The 21,701-nt window shown below is 61.7% G+C and overlaps 2 protein-coding genes across 4 annotated transcripts; both read right to left on the reverse strand.

The window, feature by feature from the left end:
- Positions 1–2,647: 2,647 nt before the first annotated feature.
- DOK3 (docking protein 3) lies at positions 2,648–10,398 on the reverse strand. The gene is made up of 5 exons (XM_030573243.1): positions 10,316–10,398; positions 7,163–7,456; positions 6,469–6,565; positions 4,746–4,918; positions 2,648–4,527 (listed from the first exon to the last, which is right to left on the reverse strand). The coding sequence occupies exons 1-5, from the start codon at positions 10,370–10,372 to the stop codon at positions 3,673–3,675; spliced, it is 1,476 nt and encodes a 491-aa protein (XP_030429103.1). The 5' UTR covers positions 10,373–10,398; the 3' UTR covers positions 2,648–3,672.
- DDX41 (DEAD-box helicase 41) lies at positions 9,992–21,364 on the reverse strand. Of its 3 annotated transcripts, XM_030573239.1 has the most exons (17): positions 21,198–21,364; positions 21,007–21,117; positions 20,340–20,499; positions 20,167–20,241; positions 19,719–19,779; positions 18,757–18,893; positions 18,224–18,296; positions 17,896–18,049; positions 17,637–17,773; positions 17,127–17,289; positions 16,458–16,589; positions 16,224–16,295; positions 15,822–15,918; positions 13,455–13,604; positions 12,249–12,320; positions 11,704–11,814; positions 9,992–11,321 (listed from the first exon to the last, which is right to left on the reverse strand). In XM_030573239.1, the coding sequence occupies exons 1-17, from the start codon at positions 21,219–21,221 to the stop codon at positions 11,185–11,187; spliced, it is 1,866 nt and encodes a 621-aa protein (XP_030429099.1). In that variant the 5' UTR covers positions 21,222–21,364; the 3' UTR covers positions 9,992–11,184. The 3 variants fall into 3 exon arrangements, with proteins under 3 accessions (XP_030429099.1, XP_030429101.1, XP_030429100.1); XM_030573241.1 differs by lacking the exon at positions 21,198–21,364 and having other exon boundaries at positions 21,051–21,067; XM_030573240.1 differs by lacking the exons at positions 21,007–21,117; positions 21,198–21,364 and adding an exon at positions 20,715–20,857.
- Positions 21,365–21,701: the final 337 nt, after the last annotated feature.

Here is a 21,701-nt window from a genome sequence, read left to right on the forward strand (position 1 = left end):
GCTGCGGCCCCGCCCGCCCAGTTTCTTCTATACCTCGAGGGGGCGGGGCGAACCCGCCCCCTCAGCCAATCAGCGCAGCCTTCGTGCACGCTCACGCGACGCCTTGTGCGCCTGCGCAGGGCTGCTCGGCCTTACCCGGCTGGGCTCCCCCTGGTGCCCAGAGCTGGGCTCTGCAGGGACAACGCGTCTCCTACGGGAGCGCCGCAGGGCGGGGGCAGGTTCCCCCAGGGGAGGGGTCTACACGGCCAAGAGGCCCCGCCCTCCCGGCCCCAGCGCAGCGCTCATTGGCCTTCAGAGTTCAGGAGGCAGTGAACCAGGCTGCCAACAAACTCAGGCGCTTCCTCACATGACAGATTGACGTGCTAGAAAGTTGGTGCGGGCAGGAGGGGGCTCTCCTCCCGTGAACTGGCATATGCTGACGGGCCTGGCAGGGCAGCACTAGTACGAAGGGCACCTGTCCTGGCTCACACCAGCCCCTCACCCTGAGTTTTGGCCGCAGCGACAGCTCTCTTGATTGCTGCACCTTCCTTGGCAGTTTATCACCCCCTTTCCCCCATCCAGGGCAAGATGCAGCTTCAAGCCCTACACAGCTCTGCCCCCACTCTCAGTTCCTCTCCCTATGCCCCTCGAGCCCCACGTTCTGTCCCTCCTTTCCCTCCTGGATCAGCCTCTCTCCCTATGCCTGAAGCACTCTGCACTGCCCCTTCCTTTCACTCCCCGCTTGAGCTAGGAAGGGGCAGAGTTTGCGAAGGTATCCTGAGCAAGAGCTGTCACTGCATCTTGGCCCCTTCACCTCCCTGGCCAGGCCTGGCTGAGTCCCTGCCAGCCAGTTGGCCCCCTTCTGTGCAGCCCTCCCTCCTGCAGGGGCTCCAGCCAGCCCCCAGCAACCCCCACCCATCTCCAAGGGGTGCAGAACCCATCGGGCAAACTGGGCAGCCAGCTCCTTCTGCTGAGCAAAAGGGGCCCAAGCAGCTGGGCTCCAGATGCCGCAAGGGATGGGCCCAGCTCCGGTTGCTCTGCATGCTGGGAGGGGAGGGATTGGAGACAGCCCTGGGTTCATGTGGGCAGAGGCTGCTGGCAGGTTTCAGGGAGCAGCTCCTGCCCGCTCAGAGCTGGCAGCTGGAGATGGCTCACGCTCATGATGCCCAGCAGCAGCCCAGGCAGCTGGGTGCTCGGGACAGCCCAGCTGCAGAGGTGCCCAGCACTGCACTGCTGCCTCCTGGGCTGAGTGAAACCCACCAGGCAGGAGCCGCCGTGCTCCAGCATGAATCCTGCTGGCTCAACAGTGGCTGGTGCAGGAAGCCACCAGCAGGTGGGACCCGAGCTGCTGGGGGCAGGTGGTGCAGCACAAGGCGAACGCCATCCCCCCGACCCTAGCCCCCAGCAGTGCCCTCCTGTGGCAAAGGGGAAGTTTTCTGAAGGTTTTGTATGAACACAGTGCATGCCTCAGTTTCCCCTCGGTGTCGCACAAGTACCTCGGTGTGGGACAAGGGTGTGTGATCGTTGCAGAGACCCCAGAGGGCAGGTGTGATGCCGATGGGCCGCCTGGGCCCAGACAATGGCCGACACTCTGTATCCTGGCCCAGCCTCTGCATGGAGCCAGCCAGAGGAGCTGCAGGCCAGGGGACAGAGGAGGGGGAGTGGGCGTGACTGCGGCTGGGCTGCTGGAGGCTGCTCAGTCTCCTGGGTGGGACGCGTGTGTGTGTTGGACTTTGCTGAATCTTCCTGCGCTCACATGGTCTGTGCTATGCTGCGCTCCAGGCGACTAATAACCTGTCTGTGCCACAGGCTGGCTGGGAGTCATGGCTGGCTGCAGGGCCTGTGCAGGGGGATGTAAGCAGAGGCAGATTAGGGGGTTGTGAGGCCCTGGGTCAGAGCAAGTGGGGGCCCCTCCCTACCCGTTCTGCCTGCAGTCCCCCACCTCTCCTCCGTGCTCCTGCCGGGGAGTGGGGTTGGGGCATGGGGGCTTCCCCTGTTCTGCCCGCCTGACGCTCCCACTGAGGAGTGGAGTTGGGACACAGGGGCTTGCCCCACTCCCTGGCAGCAGTGCCAGGTGGGCAGAGGGGGTCAGGGTGCAGGGGTTCCCATTTTTCCAGTCCGGGGCTCCTGCTCCATTGGCCCAATGGCTAATCCACCACTGTGTGGGGCTTCTCTAAGTGGCACATCCAGGGGAGCTCTCAGTGGGAACAGGAGGCTGAACGCTTTGAGTCAGACCAGGAGGTGCTGAAACCAAGGAGGCATCTTGCCTTAGTGAACGTGTGCCCTGGGGTGTCGCTCTACTAGTGGGTCCTGTCTGAACTTCGCTCTGGAGCACTGAGCCTAGGCCCCCGCCACACCTCCCCTGGGGATCTGGAACAGCTTCCATAGGAGAGGTTAAAAGACTAGGACTTTTCAGCTTGGAAAAGAGACGACTAAGGGGGGATCTGATAGAGGTCTATAAAATCATGACTGGGGTGGAGAAAGTGAATAAGGAAGTGTTGTTTACTCCTTCCCATAGCACAAGAATGGAGGATACCCAAGGAAATTAACAGGCAGCAAGTTTAAAAAACAAAAGGAAGTATTTCTTCACACAACGCAGTCAGTCTGTGGAACTCCTTGCCAGGGCATGCTGTGAAGGGCAAGACTATAACAGGCTTCAAAAAAGAACTAGAGAGGTTCCTGGAGGACAGGTCCCTCAGTGGCTATTAGCCAGGATGGGCAGGGATGCAAGCCCAGGCTCCAGCTATCTCTAAGTCTGTGACGGCCAGCAACCGGGGCTGGATGCCAGGGGACGGATCACTTGCACTCGCCCTGTTCTGTTCACTCCCTCTGGGGCACCTGGCACTGGCTGCTGGCAGCAGACGGGCCATCGGGCTGACCCAATGTGGCTGTTCTCCCCTGCAGCCTTAGTGCCAGCACTTCCTGCCCACTCACAGCTCGCCTGGGGGCAGCAGAGCAGAGTCTGAACACTCCATTCGCTGCCCAGCTTGTGCCCTGCACACAGAACTGAGGAGGGGGATGTGCCCAGAGACCATATGCTGGGGGGGGGCTCAGAACATCCTGTGCCAGGCCCTGCTGCAGGGACAGTGATTATAACAGGGAGCCCAGGCTGCCTCCCCTGACCCACAGCAGCCAGCATTGCTCCCAAGCCCACTCAGACCTTCCCCTGCCATTTGCCCATGTCTGAGGTGTCTGTGCCAGGCAGCTGCTATGTGACCCGACCTCCTGGCAGAGGTTACCCTTCCCTATCACCCATCGGGCACAGGCACAGCCTGTTCATCCGACAGCCCCAGGCACCCCAGCCCTGGCATATCCTCAGCATGGGGTGCATGAGGCCCCGCTGGCTCAGTCCCTCTCACCTCCACCCCCCCTTGTAAGGAAAGTTCAGGCCTGTACAGAATCTGTCCCTGCCCCTGTGGAGGGGCCCACGTGCCAAGGGCAGAGTCAGTCTGTGCCAGACTTTGGAACAGCCACCATCCTGCTGGAATGACAGCCTCACCCAGGCACTTGCCTGAGTAACCCAGGAGTCCTGGGCCAGCCTTTACACCTAGGGCTGGGGCTCAGGCATGGCAGGGGAGAGCTGGGGGCTGCCCTTGGCTGACACGGCCCTGTGCTAGGGTGACTCTCAGTGTAGGGGGAGCTGCATGCCCCCCTCACCGCCAGTCTGGGCCTGGAGCTGCCCAGCATGGGGGGCTAGGCCCTGTCCAGGGCACTGGAACTTTCGCCAGGCACCTTGGGGGCTACCTCTCGGCTGAGGAGAGTGACTAACTTCCTGAAACCACTGCTAGCTCTGGCCCTGGGGAGGGAGCTGACGAGGGCATCCTCCTCCCCCTCCTCCTCCTCGCCACGCTCCTGCCCGTCCTGGTCCAGCAGCCGCCTGTATTGGGCCTCCAGGGAGGTGCTAGGCCCCATGCTGGAAGCCAGGGGGCTGCTCCAGCGCTTGGACACCATGCAGCTGTTGTCGTAGATGGGGGCCAGGTCAGTGCTGCTCCCTTCCGGGGAGCCCCTGGAGCCCAGGTGTGAGGGCCCCTCCTCCATAGAGCAGGAGCGCCCCAGGGCGCAGAGGTTCTCGTAGAGATGCTCCGAAATTGGGAGCCCCTGCCCACAGGACGCCCTGGCCCCTCCCTGCTCCACCTTGGCCTCGCCCCAGGGCTCGAGCAGGGGCTGCAGGCCTTTGTGGATGGAGGCATAGATGATGGGGGGCTCACCTCCGGCCCCCGCACAGCCCCCCGGCTCCAGGGTGCAGGACAGGGCCTGTCCACTCTCTGGACAGAGCCCCGCAGGGAGGGGCGGCCTCCCTGCACCCTCCAGGGCCCAGGTGGGCAGCGCTTCCTCCAGGCTCTGGGAGCTCCAGAGCCTGGGCTCCGTTCCCTGCCTGGAGCTAAGAGGCTCTGGTGCTTGGGTGCTGTTCCTGTCCAGGAGACTGCTGCTCTGGCGGGCGATGGCTGCGGAGACGAGGTTGCACAGCTCAGCGGCCCGGCTGGTGGCCCAGGTGAAGATGCCCTCGCCAGAGTCACAGCGGCGGCCTGCCTCGAAGGAGAACAGGGCCTGCAGGGAGCAGACAGCAGTATTACCTGGTGCGCGGGGCCACGGATGCCTGCTCGGAGAGCTTGGGTCTCCCCAAGGGGCCCAGCAGGCTTGGAGCAGGAGCCGCCCAGGAAAGGCAGGAAGGGCAGGCAGATGGCAGGGCTGGGCATACCCCGATGCTCCTGCGGCCCCTGGCACTGCAAGGGCAGCGGCGGCTCCTGCGAGAGGCAACCCAGTACCTTGTCATGGCCGAATTTGCGCAAGAAGGGGTAGGGCCAGGTGAGGAGAGTCTGGCGGGACTGGCGGGTCTTCAGCACAAGCCCCTTGGGCAAGGCAGCCAGCAGGTAGTGTCCACTCAGGCCGCACCTGGCGGAGGCATCCGTCCTGTGCACCAGCACCAGGAACTCGTTCACTGCAGAGAAACGAACCCACAAGAGAGTCACTGCCTGGCCCACTGCGTCCCACCGCCTGACTGCCAGAGTCAGTGCCCAGCCCACTGTGTCCCCCTCCACCTGCCAGAGTCAATGCCCAGCCCACTGCATCCCCCCTCCTGACTGCCAGAGTCACTGCTCGACCCCATTGCATCCCCCCCTCCCACCTGCCAGAGTCAGTGTTCAACACACTGAGTCAACCCCCCTCCACCTGCCAGAGTCAGTGCCCAGCCCACTGCGTTCCCCCTGCTGACTGCCAGAGTCACTGCTCGGCCCCACTGCATCCCCTCCTCCCACCTGCCAGAGTCACTGCTCGGCCCCACTGCATCCCCTCCTCCCACCTGCCAGAGTCACTGCTCGACCCACTGTGTCCCCCCTCCCACCTGCCAGAGTCACTGCCCGGCCCCACTGCGTCCCTGGCCCAGCAGAATCACTGCCTGGCCCACTGCATCCCCCCCTCCTGCCTGAGTCTCTGGCTGGCTCACTGCATCCCCCTCCCGCCTGCCAGAATCGCTGCCCAGCCCCACTGCATCTCCCCTCCCACCCGCCAGAGGCACGGCCCAGCGCCACAGCAACCCCCGCCCACCTGCCAGAGTCACTGCCCGGCCCCACTGCGTCCCTGGCCCAGCAGAATCACTGCCTGGCCCACTGCATCCCCCCCTCCTGCCTGAGTCTCTGGCTGGCTCACTGCATCCCCCTCCCGCCTGCCAGAATCGCTGCCCAGCCCCACTGCATCTCCCCTCCCACCCGCCAGAGTCACTGCCCAGCTCCACTGCATCCCCCTCCCACCTGCCAGAGTCACTGCCCGGCCCCACTGCGTCCCTGGCCCAGCAGAATCACTGCCTGGCCCACTGCATCCCCCCCTCCTGCCTGAGTCTCTGGCTGGCTCACTGCATCCCCCTCCCGCCTGCCAGAATCGCTGCCCAGCCCCACTGCATCTCCCCTCCCACCCGCCAGAGTCACTGCCCAGCTCCACTGCATCCCCCTCCCACATGCCAGAGACACTGCCTGGTCCCACTGCGTCCCTGGCCTGCCAGAATCACTGCCCGGGCCACTGTGTCCCTCCTCCCGCCTGCCAGAGTCACTGCCCGGCCGGCCCCATTGCATCCCCGTCCGGCTGGCCCCATTGCATCCCCGTCCTATCAGAATCACTGCCCAGCCCCACTGCGTCCCCGGCCCACCAGAATCACTGCCCGGCCCACTGCGTCCCCATTCCCAACTGCCAGAGTCAGTGACTGGCCTACTGCGTCCCCCCTCTCGACTGCCAGAGTCTCTCCCTGGACCCACTGTGGTGTCCCGACCAGTCACTGTCTGGCCCCACTGCATTCCCCTCACCCCGCAGAGTCACTGCCCAGCCGCAAGCCCCACCTCCAGCCATTCTGCTCTCCCCAAGCACCCCACGCAGGAAGCCCCTCCCTCTCCACTGCGAGACCCCCAATCGGAGCCTTCCCCCAGTTGACTAGCGGGGAGGGTCTCTGTTCCCCGCTCCCTCCCCCTCTGCCTGACCCACGTGGTGCTCAGCTGTACATACGGTCCTGCCAGGACGAGTAGAGGGTGTTTTCCTCCACATGGAGATCGGGCCCGGGGGGGTTCCTGGTGCTGCCAGGCGCTGCTGGTTCCTTAGTGCACTGAAAGCAGAGAGTGGAGCAGCTGCAGAGCCCCGGGCACCTGCCCCGCCCCACCCGCAGGGGCTGCACCCTCCTGGCACCCAAATGTGAACAATAGGGTGCAGCCAACTCAGAGCCCCTGGGGCAGAGGCCATGTCAGTGCCTGGGGGGAGGAGGTGCGGTGGGTGGGCTGTGCCAGCACCCAGGGGAGTGGGCAGTGCCATGCCAGCACCCAGAGGAGAGGGTGGGGTTGGTGGGGCCATGCCAGCACCCAAGGCCATGCCAGTACCCAGGGGGAGGAGGCGTGGTGGGCAGGGTGTCCCAGCACCTGGGGGGGGCGGGGGGGGCCATGCCACATCCAGGGGGAGGGGGCAGGGCAGGGCCAGCATCCAGAGGGTGGGGGCAGTGCGGGCAAGGCCATGATGGCATCTGGGGGGTGCCATTGCAGATGGAGTCCTGCCAGCACAGGAGCGTTGCTTTGGTTCATGGCAGCCTCACCCTGTCAGACACTGCCCCCCCGCCCCGCATCTCCCGGCAGTGCCCAGGGAGCCTAGGGGAGTCGGCCCGTGGCTGGGCCCCACATGCTGAAAGCGGTACCCAGGGCTGGCAGGGGAGTACCTGGAAGGCCAGCTGGCAGAGCTGTGCTATCCACTCGTCCCTCCGCTTGGCTGCCAGCACGTGGCTTTTCTCTATAGTGTTCAGGTAGAAGGCAGCCGTGTCCTTGGGGCAGCTGTGGGCGTCCGCCGGCCCCACAGAGACGCAGTCTGCGAGCCGGATGACCCGGCGCTCACACTTCCGCAGGGATGTCTTCTCTGTCCCAGAGCCGTTGTCCCGCGCATCACACGTTTCCAGCCGGGCAATGCCACAGGGGCTGGTGGCAAAGAGCTGGGCCCGCACCTTCCTCCAGAACTTCTGGGGGGGGAAGGGGAGATAGGGCAGGACTCACCACAGGGGCTCCTATCGCAGCCCTATTTGTCCCCAGACAATGCAAATGGCTCCTGGTGCCCACGGGGCAGCCAGCGGGAGGTAGCAGAGAGCAGAGTGGGGCCGACAGAATCCTAGAGAGGGATGGAGGGGACTGCCAGAGGGCTGCAGGTCCAGCCCCCAACACGGGGCAGGACCAAGTCAACCTTCCCCCACCATGGGTCTGTCCAAAATCGTCTTAAACTCTCCCACAATGGGAACTCCACAGTCTTGCCCAGCCCCCGGGCAGAGTGCTGAACCATGTCGAGGCTCAGGTGGTTTCTCCTGCTAGCTAACCTCAGGCTGGAGCCCACTGCTCCTCATCCAGCACCTGTTAGAAAAGCCCTGCCCAGACTGGGAGGCTGGTATCAGGTGCCCCCTCGGTGGCTTTTCTCCAGACGAAACACGCCAGTTTTTTAACCGTTCCTCACAGGGCAGATTTTCTAAACCTCTGATCATGTTTGTTGCTCTGCTGCCTGTGGTCTCTCCAATTTATTCACAGCCTCCCTGAAGTGTGGCTCCCACACCTGGACACAGCCCTTTAGTGCCCTGCAGCGTGGGACAGTCACCTCCTGTTAACCCACCCAGAGTGATATTTGCCTTTCCACAGCTGCATCGCACTGTTGACTCAGGCAATTTCTGACCCATGCTAAGCCAGACCCTTTTCAGGGCATTACCACCTAGTCACAGGCCCCAGGGTTAGCTAGGCATTTGATTTTTCCTTCCAAAGTGAAGTTCCATCTTGTTGATTTGACTAATTTTCCCAGCAGGAGACAGGCGGCTTCGGGGAGGGCCTGCTGGGCAGTTGCCTTGCTGACATCCAGCCCCTTCACGAGCCCCCACTCCTGCAGAGACCATGATCTTACTCTGCTTTTGGCATCTCAGTGTCATGAGCCCCAGGGGGCTGGAGATGGGGGCGAGGCAAATCCCCAGAGCTTTCAAGCCTCAACACTAGCAGGTGGCCAGTACAGCCGCCCCAGTCATGGCTTCCGTGGGGCCTGCAGCGAGGCAGCGACGGGCAGGAGAGGTCCCCGGGCTCCCTGCCATAGCCAATGGCTGCCCTCTCCACAGCTAGGCCTTGGCCCTGGGCTGTTTTTAGCCCAGAGCTTCATGCAAATTAAGCCATTTTGAGCCATTTGTTTTCTCGATAGCAGCCCCACATCTGCTGCATGAACCCAGGCCCTGGAGCCAGCAGCAGCCACATCCTCCCGGGGGAGGGTCTGCATCAGCCAGCACATGGCCTGCAGGAGCACAGCAGTGGGAGAGAGAGGGGGCAGCCACCCACCCCCAGGGGAGCAAGACAGAGCAGTGGGGCTGAAGCTGGATCAGTGGGGCTGGCCCAGCAGAGACTATGGGATGGAAGGCAGGCGAGCCTGGCTCGCAGCACCCACCAGGCCATAAATACCTGCCCCAGCAGGAATGCAGAGTGCTTTTTTCAAGGGGGGGGGGAAATGCACTACATATAAATAAAACAGCAGCAGCCCCCCAAGGAAGAAATCTGTTCCCGGCCAAGCTGTGTTGCTCATTGTAATAAAATGAGCAGTTCCCAAAGCAGTGTGGCTTTTAGTTAATCATCTAAACCCTACACTAGGGGGGAAGGGGGGTGCTAAGCCCCCCTCCCGTGGCTGCCTATGCCCATGCAAGCGGTCCCCATGTGCACACAGGGTCCATCCCCCCGTTCTCAAAGGGGGCGTTTCCCTGCTTTTTGTTCAGCTCATGCATGTGGGGCACCCACTGGGCACAGCTGAGGGGCCCACCCTCAGCACCGACAGGGGGACAGCCAAGCTGCCGTCAGGGCCCTGCCTGTGGTTATGGCCAGGCCAGGGGCTCGCAGCTGCACTCCAGCCAGGTAAAGCCAGAGGCAGGTTCCCTACAGGCTGGGATGATGCCCCAGGAATGGACTGTCCCAAACCTCCCCACACTGCTCCATGGGGCAGGCGCATTCCACTGCCCCAGCCTCAGCCCTGAGGGGCCGAGCACATGGCAGTCCTGCCATGTAGCTGAGATGGGGCCTAGTGGAGAGGACTCCCGGCTCCCAAAGCCTGGAGCTTGGCCAGGAGGAAGCTGTGCCCACAGGCCCCCTTGGTAGCCACTCGGGTCCCTCCCTCAAGGCCTGCTCTTGCCCTGAGTCCTGGTGCCCCAGCAGGGAAAAAACACATCGGTGAAGCTGCCCAGGTAGGACCCTGCAGCTGCTCAATGGAGAATGACACTTCTGGGGAGCTGTCCTGAAACCTGCCCCCGGCAGTACACACCTGCCCCAGCCAGGCTTCAGCAGCAGTAGCTGCCCTTCTCCAGAGACAGCACAAAGGGACAGGGGGCTAGGTGACCCCTTTGTCCCCCACCAGCTGTTATCTCCCATAGCTCCCTACAGCAATCAACACCCACGTCTGCTGGCATAGAGGCAGGGGTCCCGCCCCCGCCGTGCCCCACTCTGCCCACACACAGCAAGGGGGACTCCCTGTTCAAACACCCACCACCCAGCTCTGGATTTGGTTTTAAGTCTGTTTATTAACATTTCAGTGAGAGTTAAGCACACAATACAGTTTAGAGCTGGGGCAGGAATGGCTCAGTAACACAGGGGCGAGGGCCCTGCCTAGGCAAGCCCCACTCAGCCTGGAGCTTGTGCCCTAGGGCCAGCAGGAGCTGAGATCAGACACAGCATGGCCAGTCCTGAGGCAATGACCAGGGGCCACTCCTGCTCCGCTTTGCTGGGCCAGATCTGGCCCCACCCCCTTTTCTGGGCCTGAAGACTAACCCCCACCTCCCCCCCCTCCTGTGCCCAGCACTCTCAACCCCTCCCCGCTTTACCTTTCCAAATTTGAAGTACTGGACATAGAGGATCCCGGCCTGCACGGGGGTCTCCATGGACCCAGCCCGGCCTGGCAGGGCTGCGTGGGGAGGGCAGCGGTGCCAGTAATGGAGAGTGGTGGCCGCTGCAGTGGAGTGAGTGCACGGGGAGACTTCCTTTCTCGCTAACTTCCCCTTTGTGGTGCGTGGGGTGAGGGGCAGGCAGCGCGGGGGAGCAACAGCCCCCAGGGAGCCCAGCAGGGCCAAACAAGCATGGCAGAGGCAGCAGCAGCCGCCTGCAGGGGACTGCTGGGTTCAGGCAGCGAAGCCTGGAGAGGGTGCCCAGCTCCTCTGCAGCCAGCGCCAGAGACAGCCCGCAGCAGAGGGTCAGCCAGAGCCTCCGGCTGCTCTTCCAGCCCCAAGCAACTCAAGTAAGGCAAGTCACAACCGCCCCTCAGAACCCCAGGCCTTCGGCAGGTGTCACTGGGCCCAGCCCCACGAGACAAGGGCAGGGGTTTGCCTCTGCCAGGGCTCTCCTGCGCCCAGGGGCTTTGCGGGGCCTCCATGAGGCTGGGGCTCAGGGCCCGGCTTGCCCCATGTCTGCATGGTGACACTGGCTGATGTAATGGGCCATTGCAGCATAGCTCCGGTACTTCCTCTCCAAGCAGTAACCACAGGGCCTGGCTGAGCAGCACCAGCCCCTGGCCCACACAACACAGGGCACCTTACGACACGTCTGAGACCAAAGGGAAGGGGCATGGCACTGCGTGCAGACAGACCCAGCTCTTGGGAACAAGTGGGGCCACTGCCAAGGCTGCTGGGCTCTAGGGAACTCTCCTGCCTGGCCCAGCAAGCACACGGCAGGCAGCAGCGCAGCCCAGGAGCCTGGGCTAGAAGTCCATGGAGCTGTGTGCCAGGTAGTCCTTGCGGCCGATGTTGCTGACTTGCTTGGTCTGCATGGCTTCCAGCTTGGGGCAGTCGGTGATGCGGTGACCCAGGCCCCCACAGAAGGCACAACCCCTCTCGCCTGCAATACAGGGAGTGGGGGTCAGAGGCAGCTTGCTGGACGGGGGGGAGGCAGTGCACACACCCCACAGCACAGGGAGAAGCAGTCCCAGCCCAGCGCCCCCAGAGGCAGGGCCAGCCCATCACATGGGGAGCTGCGCCCCAGACTTCATGCGGCACAGCAGGGAACTGACCTCTTGAGTTCCAGGCTAGCGCTCCAACCAACGGGAGTGCTGGGGGCTGGAGGTGCCAGCTCTGGGTGCTTTCCCCAAGGAGTGGCCTGCCAGCTGGGCAGTGCAGGGCACCAGAGTGCCCTGCCCCCTGCTGTGTCTACACCACCACGCAGGCAGCAATGCTCTGGGGCCCCCCGCCCCCCGGGCTTCTGGGACCGCCGACCCCCTCACCTCCAATATCCAGCATGGTCTCGTCCCCGCAGTGCAGCACCTGCAGCACTGGGGGCACCTTCTGCTTGGCCTCCAACAACAGCGCCTTCAAGTCCATGAGCACGGACTCATCTGGGGCAGAGAGGAATGTGAGAACAGAACCCGGCCTGGGGCAGCCCTGCTCACCTGCAAGGGCCCACTGGCTCTGGGCATCCCAGCAGGACAGAGGGCAATGCTCACTCCAGTTGAGGCTGGGGGGAGGGCAGAACCAGCCAAGCTGGGGACCAGAGGAGTCTGCGAGTGCCAGCAAACCCCACAGGGCAGCACACAGGCATCGGGGCAGCCCTGTTGAGTCACCTGCTTTGGGGCACATGGGGCCAGCCCTAGTGAGCCCCAGCCCACTCCCTGCAGCACATGGGTGCTCCTTGAGGTCTCCCCTCTAAAGCACTGAGCCCAGCCTGGGGGCAAGCTCTCAGGGCAGACACTCCTGGCCCAGCTCAGCCCAACTGCTGCAAACACAAAGGGCACAGCAGCCAGCTACAGCCCCGCTCCCGTGCGCCCCTCACCACAGGCCTTGTTGATGAAGGTGGTGGCGATGCCAGTGTTCCCTGAGCGGCCCGTCCGCCCAATTCGGTGAACTATGGGGAGAAACAGAGAGTCAGGCCCAGGCCACTGACCGCAGGAATCCAGCTGGGCACTCAGACTGGGGAACTCCCCACCACAAGGAGACCAGTCACTGCAGGAACAGGCCCAAGGACCTGTCCTCCCACCCCTGAACCGAGCCCTCAGTCTGAGCAACGCAACCAGCCTGGCTCACTCGCTGTAAGGATAAGGCCTTCATCTGCAGCCAGGTTAAAAACAGGCAGCAGCCATTAGCTAAGGAGCAGGAACTCACATCCCCACATTCCATCTAAATTACATTAAAACAGTGTCATAGCAGGCTGTTAGGAAGGACATCCCGCCTAACAGCACCCACCATCACCAGATAAAGAAACACAAGATGGTTAAAGAAAACTTAGTTTGACAGAATCCCGTGGGTCAAGAAATCACTTCTCAACAGTTGTGGTTGTGAAACCCTCATTTCTTCATTGTTCCCACTTCCCTATTGTTTGTCTGTATGACCTGTCTGGTTTCTTGATTGTTTCTGTCTGTTATGTAATTAATTTTGCTAGGTATAAATTAATTAAGGGGGTGGGGTAGGATTGGTCAGAGAAGATTGTTACAATGTTAGGATTGGTTAGGAACATTTTAGTAAAACGATTGGTTAAGGGACAGCTAAGCAGGACTCAAGAGTCTCTATATAAACTGGGGTCCAGAAGGAAGCTCTTTGGGAACCAGCTCCAGAACGCGGCCCCACGATCAGAGCCGCCAGAGCTCAACACTCTGCCAATGACACTGTGCAGAAACTGGAATCCCCCAGATGGACCTGATCCTGATCCTGCCTGGCCACCAAGAAAAGTTCATGTGTCTTAGCGGGCGTGGTGAGCACTGTCTGTGTAGCGTGTGCAGTGTGGTTTGGGGATTGTTAATAAATAGAGGTTAAGTAGGATATTACTGTGTGAGGCTCTTTCACTGGTAAAAGACCCTGCAAACCCACAGAAGATTAAGCCCTGAGCCCACAGGGAAAGGATGTTTGCCCAGAGCCCGTCACCTGGAGCCCTAGGAAGTGGGTAATGGTGAGTGCCCTAGAACGTGTGAACAACAGAATTTTGTGCGGGTAACACCTCTGCCTGGCTCAACCCCCTCTCCCACCCTTGGGCCCTCTGCCCTACCGTAGTTCTCAATCTCCTCCGGCATGTCGTAGTTGATGACGTGCTGGATGGCTGGGAAATCCAAGCCCTTGGAGGCTACATCGGTGGCAACCAGGACGTCCTTCTTTCCGTCCCGGAAGGCCTCAATGGCCTTCGTCCGCTCCTCCTGGTCTACAAGGGCCCAGCACAGAGGGTTAGTGTGGGCCCAGCTCTGCCAGCTAAGGGCCCCGCTCCCAAACCCACCTCACAGCGGGGCATTGACAAAGTGATGTGCCAAGTACTAGTCAGCCCCTTCCCCTGGACACAGAGGGCCATGTGGACTCGAGGGAGTAGCTGGTCCAGGTAAGGCTCAGTCATTTCCTAGGCCCTGCATCTGGTGTGGCGACTTGCCTGGCCATGGCCATGGCTTAGGGCAGATGTGATGAGCGGTTCTGGGCTCAGCTCCATTAGGGAGCTGAGGCCAGATTCACAGCAGAGGCCTGGGAACTGGGCTGTCTAGTCCCTTCCCAGCAGTGCCCTACAGGCACTCCTCAGATGCCACCTCAGGGTCCCACAGCCCCTGCTTTTGTTCAAAGCTATTACGTTTCCACCTGCAGGGCTATGGCACTGGCTGGGGAATGTGAACTGAGGTTGAGCTGGTGTAGCGCTACCTGCTTGAGTCTGCTGAGAGCCAGAACTGCTAGCTTTGAGAGGGGATCCCACCCCTGCCTTTTCACACTCTGGGCTGCACCATTTCTGCTGATGCTTTGCCTTCCTCCCCTTGCCCTGCCAGGACCTGCCTGCAACTGCCTCCTGCTCCCCTCGGGGCAGTCAGCTGGATTCCATGGCATGCTCCCAGCATGGGGCCATGGAGTGAGCTGGCACAGGGGCAGGGCGCCCAAGCAAGCACCAAGGTTGCAGGCTGGTGAGCAGCCCAGCCTGGAGAGCCAGCGATGAGCTCCCCTGTAGTTGGTGCACATGTGGGTAGGGGTGGGCTAGGCCCCTGGAGAACACAACTAAATGATGGGTAAGATGGTAAAATGATCCATGAGAAAGTAACTCCGGGAGAGAGGCTCAGCTCTGAGCCACTCGGTGCAAGAATCTGGCAGGAAGGCATTTCACCGAGAGAAGAGGTTCTTGTTGCTGAGCCGGGGCTGCAGAGTCTCAGAGAAGGGACCGTTAGCTCATCCGGTCTGTCCTGCGTCTCACAGGCCAGAGCATTTCACAGACACTCCTATATGGAACCCAATGACAAGTGCCTTGAGGACTGAAGTGCTTCAAGACTTAACTGGGAGCCATAGGCAGAGAACAGGACACAGCAAGGTGTCAGCAGTGCCCGAGCCCCTTGCAGCAGCTGGGAAGTGACTTGGGGAGATTTGCCCTGATGGCAAGCCACGCCCCTCGCTGCAGAGGAAGGCGAAGAAGCCCTTAGTTCCCAGCCAATCTGACCTAGAGAGAAATTCCTTCTTGAGTCCAAACCCTGAGCACACCAGCAGGACCCACCAGTCTGGCACGCAGACACCATCTAAGAGCACTGGTCCACCTGGAAGGTACCCTGTCTCCAGCTGTGGCTGATCCGTGGCACCCCAGAGGAAAGTGAGAAAACCCCAGAATATATCTAGGCAATTGTGCACCAACAGAAAAGTCTCCTGCCTCATCCCCGCAGGTGATCAATTGAAGCCCTGAAGCCTGAGACTGGATTAGTCATTATCTTAATGCAGAGGGGAAGGGTTCTGAACAGGCTGAGGGCCATGCATGCAAACCCCCCCCCCCCTTCCTGGGCCATGGTGGTGGTGGTGGGGGGTACGGGGGGATGGGACGGGACAGGACAGGACAGGACAGGCCAACTCAGAGTCCCTGGCCAGAAGGGACCGCGGTGACCATCCAGCCCAACATCCCAGGCATGCAGGCTGGGGGATTTCCCCTAGAGGCTGGATTCAAGCATAACTTTTTAAGCCATCTAAATCTCAGCTTTCAGGCTCCAAGAAATGGTGAGTCCATCAGCTCCCCTGGTAAAAGCCCTATGATCCTCACAGCTGGGAAATGACCTCTCCTGCCAAGGCCTGATTTAACTTTCTCCGAGGATGCCTTTATCAGCCAGGCTGTTGAGCACCCCGCTCTGGGGGAGCCTTTCCGCGGGGATCCAGTCACCAAGCATTCTTCTCGGCGACAAGCTGCCCAGGCTCAGCTCCTTACACCTCCCATCCAAGGCTTTTCCAGACCCTGCACCGGAACTTCGGGGCCCTGGCTACCAATCCCCTGAGGATGCATCTGACTGGCAAACAGCCTCAATCAGATTGGATGTTTCACCCTGTGCTCAGCCTGGGATCCCCGAAGCAGTGCATGCTGGGGCAGGCTGGCTGCCAGGGGACATGGGGGCAGCACTGCTCTCCAGCAGCTCTCACTGACCTTTCCCTCCGTGAATGGCCACCGCTTCCACGCCCTTGAGCAGCAGGTACTCGTGGATCGCGTCCACGTCAGCCTTCTTCTCTGCAAAGATCAGCACCTGCCACAGGGTCAGTGTCAGCACAGAGACCCTCATCGGACCCTCGTCCCCGGCACAGCATAGGACCAACCAGCGCCCTGACAGCAGAGCTGCTGGTCAGAAGGTTTGCAGCTGAGAGCCTGGCACAGCAAGGAGTGCTGCGGACCCCGAAGCACCTGGACACAGTCTCGGTTGCGCCCCCAACACTCTGTGGTGAGCCACAGGGCCAGGAAGAGCTGGTCTGCATCAGGGCTGCCTTCCACCAGCAGGAGCAGCTACAGTCGTTCCCCCACACCCCGCTGGGGCAGCCGATGTGCAGTACTTACAGGCGGCGGGGTCTTCTGCAGGCACTCTAACAGGTACACCATCTTGGCTTCCTCCTTCACATACTCCACTTCCTGAGCACAAGCACAGAGCTCTGGTCAGAGAGGTGAGAGAGCTGAGAGAATACGCACAGGTCGCAGGGCTCAGAGCAAACGCCTCTGGCAGACAGTGGATTCTGGCAGGGCCAGCGGGTCCCGGCCATGCTGGGGTCCAGCACAGGTCATTTGGGAACTCACCTGTATAACATCCAGGCTGGCAGCTCCAGCTCGCCCCACATTGATGGTGATAGGCTTCACCAGGGCACTCTTGGCAAAGTTCTGGATCTTCTTGGGCATGGTGGCACTGAAGAGAAGGGTCTGCCTCTGGCCCTGACCGAGCACCAAGGGCAGGGAGGTTAGCATGGCCATTCAGCCAACACACGATTGGGGGAAGCTGAGGTCAGCAACAGCCAGTGGGTGCTGGCAGGCACCCCAGACTCCCTACACGGGGGCCCTTGGAGAACAGCTTTGTGCCAGCAGGGCTGGGGCATCACACCGTGTGACCAGAGCCCCGACAGAGGGGCACATGGGACAGCTGGCGTGAGACAAGGCACACAGTGCCAAGGGCTGCGAGGCCAGTGCTGTAACCCACAGGGAGAAGCTGCAGGAGGCAGCCCAGGGCAGGTGCAGCTGAGACCTGACAAGGAACCTATTAGTCCTGCCAGCCAGGACCCTCGCACTTCGCACCAGCCAGCGAGGCCCTGGCCAGGAGCTGGGCGCAGCGTTCCCCAGGCAGGTGGAGAGCTGTGCTGGCAATGCACACCTCCGGGCTCCTGAGTGGGCAAGGCCAGGGACTGGCAATAAGGGAATTAAACCCTGCAGGGCACAGGCTGCCCTGCACCCACACCTCTCCTACCCACCAGCTACCTTGAAGTAAGAAAAGATGGTGCGGATGTCTCCTTCGAAGCCCATGTCAATCATCCTGTCGGCCTCATCCAGGGCCAGGTAGCGACAGATGTCCAGGCTCACCATCTTCTTCTGCAGCAGGTCCATGAGGCGGCCCGGGGTAGCCACCATCATGTGCACACCACTGCAGGGCAGAGCAGGCAGGCATCAGGGCTCTTGCGCAATCTGGCTGCAGGGGAGGAAGGGCCCCGCGAGCTGCCCACCTCGCCAGGGACCCAGCACCCCACACTGCATGCCCAGCTGCATTCCGCTGGTGGCCACCATGCCCAGCCCCCACCCCACCCTTCTCACCTTGCCTCCGACTGATCCTCTCCTGCAGGTCCCGAGGCTGCAGGCTCAGAACCCCAGCACCCAAGCAGGCCTGAGGAGATACAGCGCCCAGTGTGACAGGCTGCTGCGTGTAATCCCCTGGGGGCGCCCACACAGGGAGAGAAGAGCACTGCCCGCAGGTCCACTCAGAGCAGGACTTACTGTTTGATAGTCTCCATCTGCTCCTTGACAGACATGCCCCCGATGCAGAGGGCACAGCGCAGCAGGGGCAGGTTGTCCTCATGCAGCAGGTGGCAGTAGTACTCAAGGATGCCGTGGGTCTGCCTGGCCAGCTCCCTCTGCAGAGAGAAGAAAGTCCATCATTCCCCACTACACTCGCCTCTCTTGGCTGATACCCAGATCCGACATCATCCCAGCAAGCCCCCGCTCAGAGACTCCCATGTGGGCCACGCACACTTACAGAAGGGCAGATGATGAGTCCATAGGGTCCCTCTCTCTTGGAGAATGGCAGCCGTTTCTCCTGCTCCAGGCAGAACATGATGACAGGGAGCGTGAATACCAGGGTTTTCCCTGAGCCAGTGAATGCGATGCCAATCATATCCCTGCCGGACAGGCTGCAGGAGACATGGGGAGCGGGTCAGTGGGAAGAGACTCCAAAGCAGCGAGGAGCCCTGCGTGTTCCCAGCCAGGGAGGCGGCGGAGGGTGTATCTCCGGGGCAGGGTGCCCAGCTCACCCTGCTGGCCAGGGAGCAGGCAAGGCTCCCAGAGCTGGGGAAGGCAGCACTCACATGGTGGGGATGCCCTGGATCTGGATGGGAGTCGGCTGCTGGATTCCCTTCTTCTTCAGGCCCCTCAGGATAGCTGTGAACAGAAAAAAAAAAATGGGGGGAGGGATAGCTCAGTGGTGTGAGCACTGGCCTGCTAAACCCAGGGTTGTGAGTTCAATCCTTGAGGGGGCCACCTAGGGATCTGGGGCAAAATCAGTACTTGGTCCTGCTAGTGAAGGCAGGGGGCTGGACTCAATGACCTTGTAGGGTCCCTTCTAGTTCTAGGAGATTGGCATATCTCCAATTTATTATTATTATTTGCTGTGGGGGGAGGGGGCATTAGGAGCACAAAAGTGGCTGGACATGGGGCTGTGACCCACCTCCCCTCCACCCAGCTGCCAATAGCATTTGTTTAGTCAGTGGCACCCCGAGGCCTTGCCTCCAGAGCAGCAGCTCGGGGGGCCTGGCCAGATCCCCTCAATTGGATCTGTGACCTCCAGGCACTACACACCAAGGTGCCTCCCCCCGACAACTCCTCCCTGCCCCCAAGTCACCTGCCGGAAACTTCATTTCCTTGAAGCTCTTGATGGGTGGGGGGATGCCCTCGCCCTCCACTAGGACGTGATACTTTCTGCGCACGCGGTCATGCCGTGCCTCCGACATGCCCAGGATGTAACGTGGCGCCTTCCAGCTGAGGAGAGGGTGGGGGAGGAGGGAAAACCAAACTGACTAAGCTGCACTCACTGGCGCACCCAGAGCTGAACGCTGCTTTGCCTGGGCAGGCAGCAGGTGGACCGGCCCAGCTGCGTCCCCGCTGATCCCCCAGACCCCTAAGCCCCCTAGAATTCCAGGCTCCAATGGCACTAATGCAAAAGCTGGGGCCACCCCAGGCCTGCGTCCCTCAGCATCCACCTACACAGCCCACTTCCAGCGCAGAGTAACTGAACTGTCAGCCCCCGAGCACAATGGCCAGGCACTGTCTGGTACTCCGGTGTGCTGCGGCCCAGCTCCCACGTGCGCTGGGCCACAATGGGAGAAACTGCTCCACTCTGCAGCATCAACCCCTAATTCCATGACCAAGGCTGGAATACCCTTCGCTCCCAGCGAGGCTCAGGTTAACACAGCCACTGGGATAGGAGTTATTGAGGAGTATTTCCCAGGGCTGTGTTTCCTTTATACCCCCACGGGACAGGGAAGGAACTGTAGCCCTCAGCAGCTTATCTTGCCAGCTCTCTAGGCTGCCTAGCTTGCCAGCATACGCGTCTGCCTTCCCAATACCCCAGCTGGAGAGCAGTCTCCAGCTCTCACTCCCAGAGTCCCCAGCCGTGCTGCTCCGACTTGCAGAACAGTGCACACAGCTGATGGTGGCTGTAGAGCAAGGATCAGCTGCAAGCAGGTCCCAACAGACACAAAACATGTGTGTGGGCAGAGCCTATCACAATGGGGCCCTGAGCCACAACCGAGGCCCTTGTGTGTTACCACAATCCAACAGCCAATGTACCCCCATGGAGCGCACCTGGTTTTAATTGGATCATCGTAGGTGATGCCCTTTGCCATCTCCTTCACAGACATCAACGCTGCACAAAAACAGAGACCGGAGGATCAGTGCCAGCTCTTGGGAGGTAGGCCCAGGTCAGTGGGCACGTGGCTTTGATGAGATGTTTAGCAGGAAGGCAGTCAGGACAAAGGATGTTTGGGGGAGCCAGAACAGGAGTGAAGTGGCAGGAAACTGTCCCTCTCCATGCAAAACAGCATGACTCGCTTGCTCCAGGGAGAGCAGCAGGCACTAGGGAGAGGCTGGGGCTGTGATAGCGTGCACCAGACGGCTGGGCTTCCACATGAGGACAGCATGAGCAACATCACCGTTTCCCTCTGTCACTTCACCAGCAACAGGCAGGGAACAAGAGCGAAAGTTGCCTCACAGCCACTTCCCCCCTCCAGCCCTCAATCCCAGCACGACCCACCTCGACCCTCTGCCACGCTCTCCAGGATCTTTTCCTCCTCCTTCAGCTGCTTCTCCTTGGCCGACTCCTTGCGCGCTGTGGAGAGTCGAGAAGGGGAGTTATGTGCTGCTCACAGATTACTCCCCAGCCACAAGCCGGCCCTCAGGGACCCATCCTCCTCATGCCAGCCCTACCTTCCGCCTTCTCTTTAAGGTGCTGGTGCTGGTCCAGAAGGCTGACGTTGGACTGAGGGCCCAGAGGAATATCATCTTCATCCCCCCGGTGCTCACTGCTTTTGTCCCTCTGCTCCTCCTCCAGCACCCCCTTCCTGCGCATCTGTAGCAGCTTCTGCAGCTACGGGGACACAGAGCAGTGAGGAGCACACAGCAGCCGCAAGGGCCCCATTACAGCAGATAGATTTCAACCCCGTGGTGCCCTTGCCGTGAGGAGAGGAACGTCAGAGCCCCCTTTATCCACCCACATGGCCCCCTGCAATCTGCCCTGGGGGACCATGATGCCCTCCCCACTGCAGCCCCAGTGACTTGCCCAGGCCATGGAGCTGAACTCACCAGCCCCCCTCTTATGGGCAGCACCCCAGGGCCCATGCCCAGAGGCAGAGCGCTCACAAGCCGGGACTGGGGCCAGGAGCACACCAGCACCGGGGGGGGGGGCGTGAACCAGTCACACCCCCCCGGCACCAGCCAGTGGGCCCAGCCCCCACCAGCCCTAATCTCACACACACACACACACACCTCCGCCAGGGTTCCCATCCCCCGCCCTGACCCCAGCCCCCCCGCACCAGCCAGGGGGCCCACCCCCCACCAGCCCTAATCTCACCCCCCGCCCCGCCCCGCCCGTCACCATCTCCTGCTTGCGCTGCTTGACCGGCACGTAGGGCTCGTAACCTTCATCCTCCTCCCCGGACGGGCCCGAGCCCGGGCCCGAGCCCGGCGCCGCCTCCTCGCGCCGCCTCTGCGGGGAGACACAAGGTCACGTCACGGGCCGCGGCCCCCCCGGCTGGGAACGGGGCGGGGGGGGGGCCGGGCTCGCACCTTCCGCTCGGCTCCGACCTCCATGTTCGGTCCCCGCGTCAGCGAAACGCGCGTAGCCAACGAGCGCACGCGCTGGGCCTGGGCGGGCCCTGTTGCTAAGCAACACCCCGCGGAGGTACCACGTGAGGGGCAACGAGCAGGACGGGCTGCGCCGAAGGACAAACTTAGCGACGCGCTTACGGACGGGGGGGTCAGCCCAGGGCTCGGAGGTGGAGCGGCCCGCTCCCTGCACCACGTGTCCCACCCCCCCTTCCCCCAGACCCCGATATCTGCCCCCCACCCCCGCTTGCCCCCGGACCCGGATATCCGCCCCCCCCATGCCCAGGGCTCTGCCCTGGCTGGGTTTAACCATGGGAAGATTTGGGGCCCGCTGGGCCGGGGCAGAGGCCCTGGAAGCGGATCCGGCTGGGGCCGAGGCTGGCTCCGTGCTCCCCAAGGCGCTTGTTCCTGGGGCAGCTCGGAAGGAGCCTGGGTCTCTGGCAGCGTCCCCTCCCCCCTCCATGT

This window comes from Gopherus evgoodei, chromosome 8 (genome assembly GCF_007399415.2).
Source record: "Gopherus evgoodei ecotype Sinaloan lineage chromosome 8, rGopEvg1_v1.p, whole genome shotgun sequence".
In the NCBI taxonomy this organism is placed as follows: Eukaryota; Metazoa; Chordata; order Testudines; family Testudinidae; genus Gopherus; species Gopherus evgoodei.

What these genes read in the sequence shown, in the direction of transcription:
- DDX41 (XM_030573239.1), bottom strand. Translation starts at nt 21,221, where the DNA reads ATGGAGGTCGGAGCCGAGCGGAAG. An exon ending in ATCCAGGGCATCCCCACCAT is followed by an intron (nt 18,050 to 18,223) that starts GTGAGTGCTGCC and finishes TGTCTCCTGCAG; the next exon opens with CCTGTCCGGCAGGGATATGA. An exon ending in GGCCATTCACGGAGGGAAAG is followed by an intron (nt 13,605 to 15,821) that starts GTCAGTGAGAGC and finishes GGGCCCTTGTAG; the next exon opens with ACCAGGAGGAGCGGACGAAG.
- DOK3 (XM_030573243.1), bottom strand. Translation starts at nt 10,372, where the DNA reads ATGGAGACCCCCGTGCAGGCCGGGATCCTCTATGTCCAGTACTTCAAA. An exon ending in AGTACTTCAAATTTGGAAAG is followed by an intron (nt 7,457 to 10,315) that starts GTAAAGCGGGGA and finishes TTCCCCCCCCAG; the next exon opens with AAGTTCTGGAGGAAGGTGCG. An exon ending in TCTGCCAGCTGGCCTTCCAG is followed by an intron (nt 6,566 to 7,162) that starts GTACTCCCCTGC and finishes CTCTGCTTTCAG; the next exon opens with TGCACTAAGGAACCAGCAGC.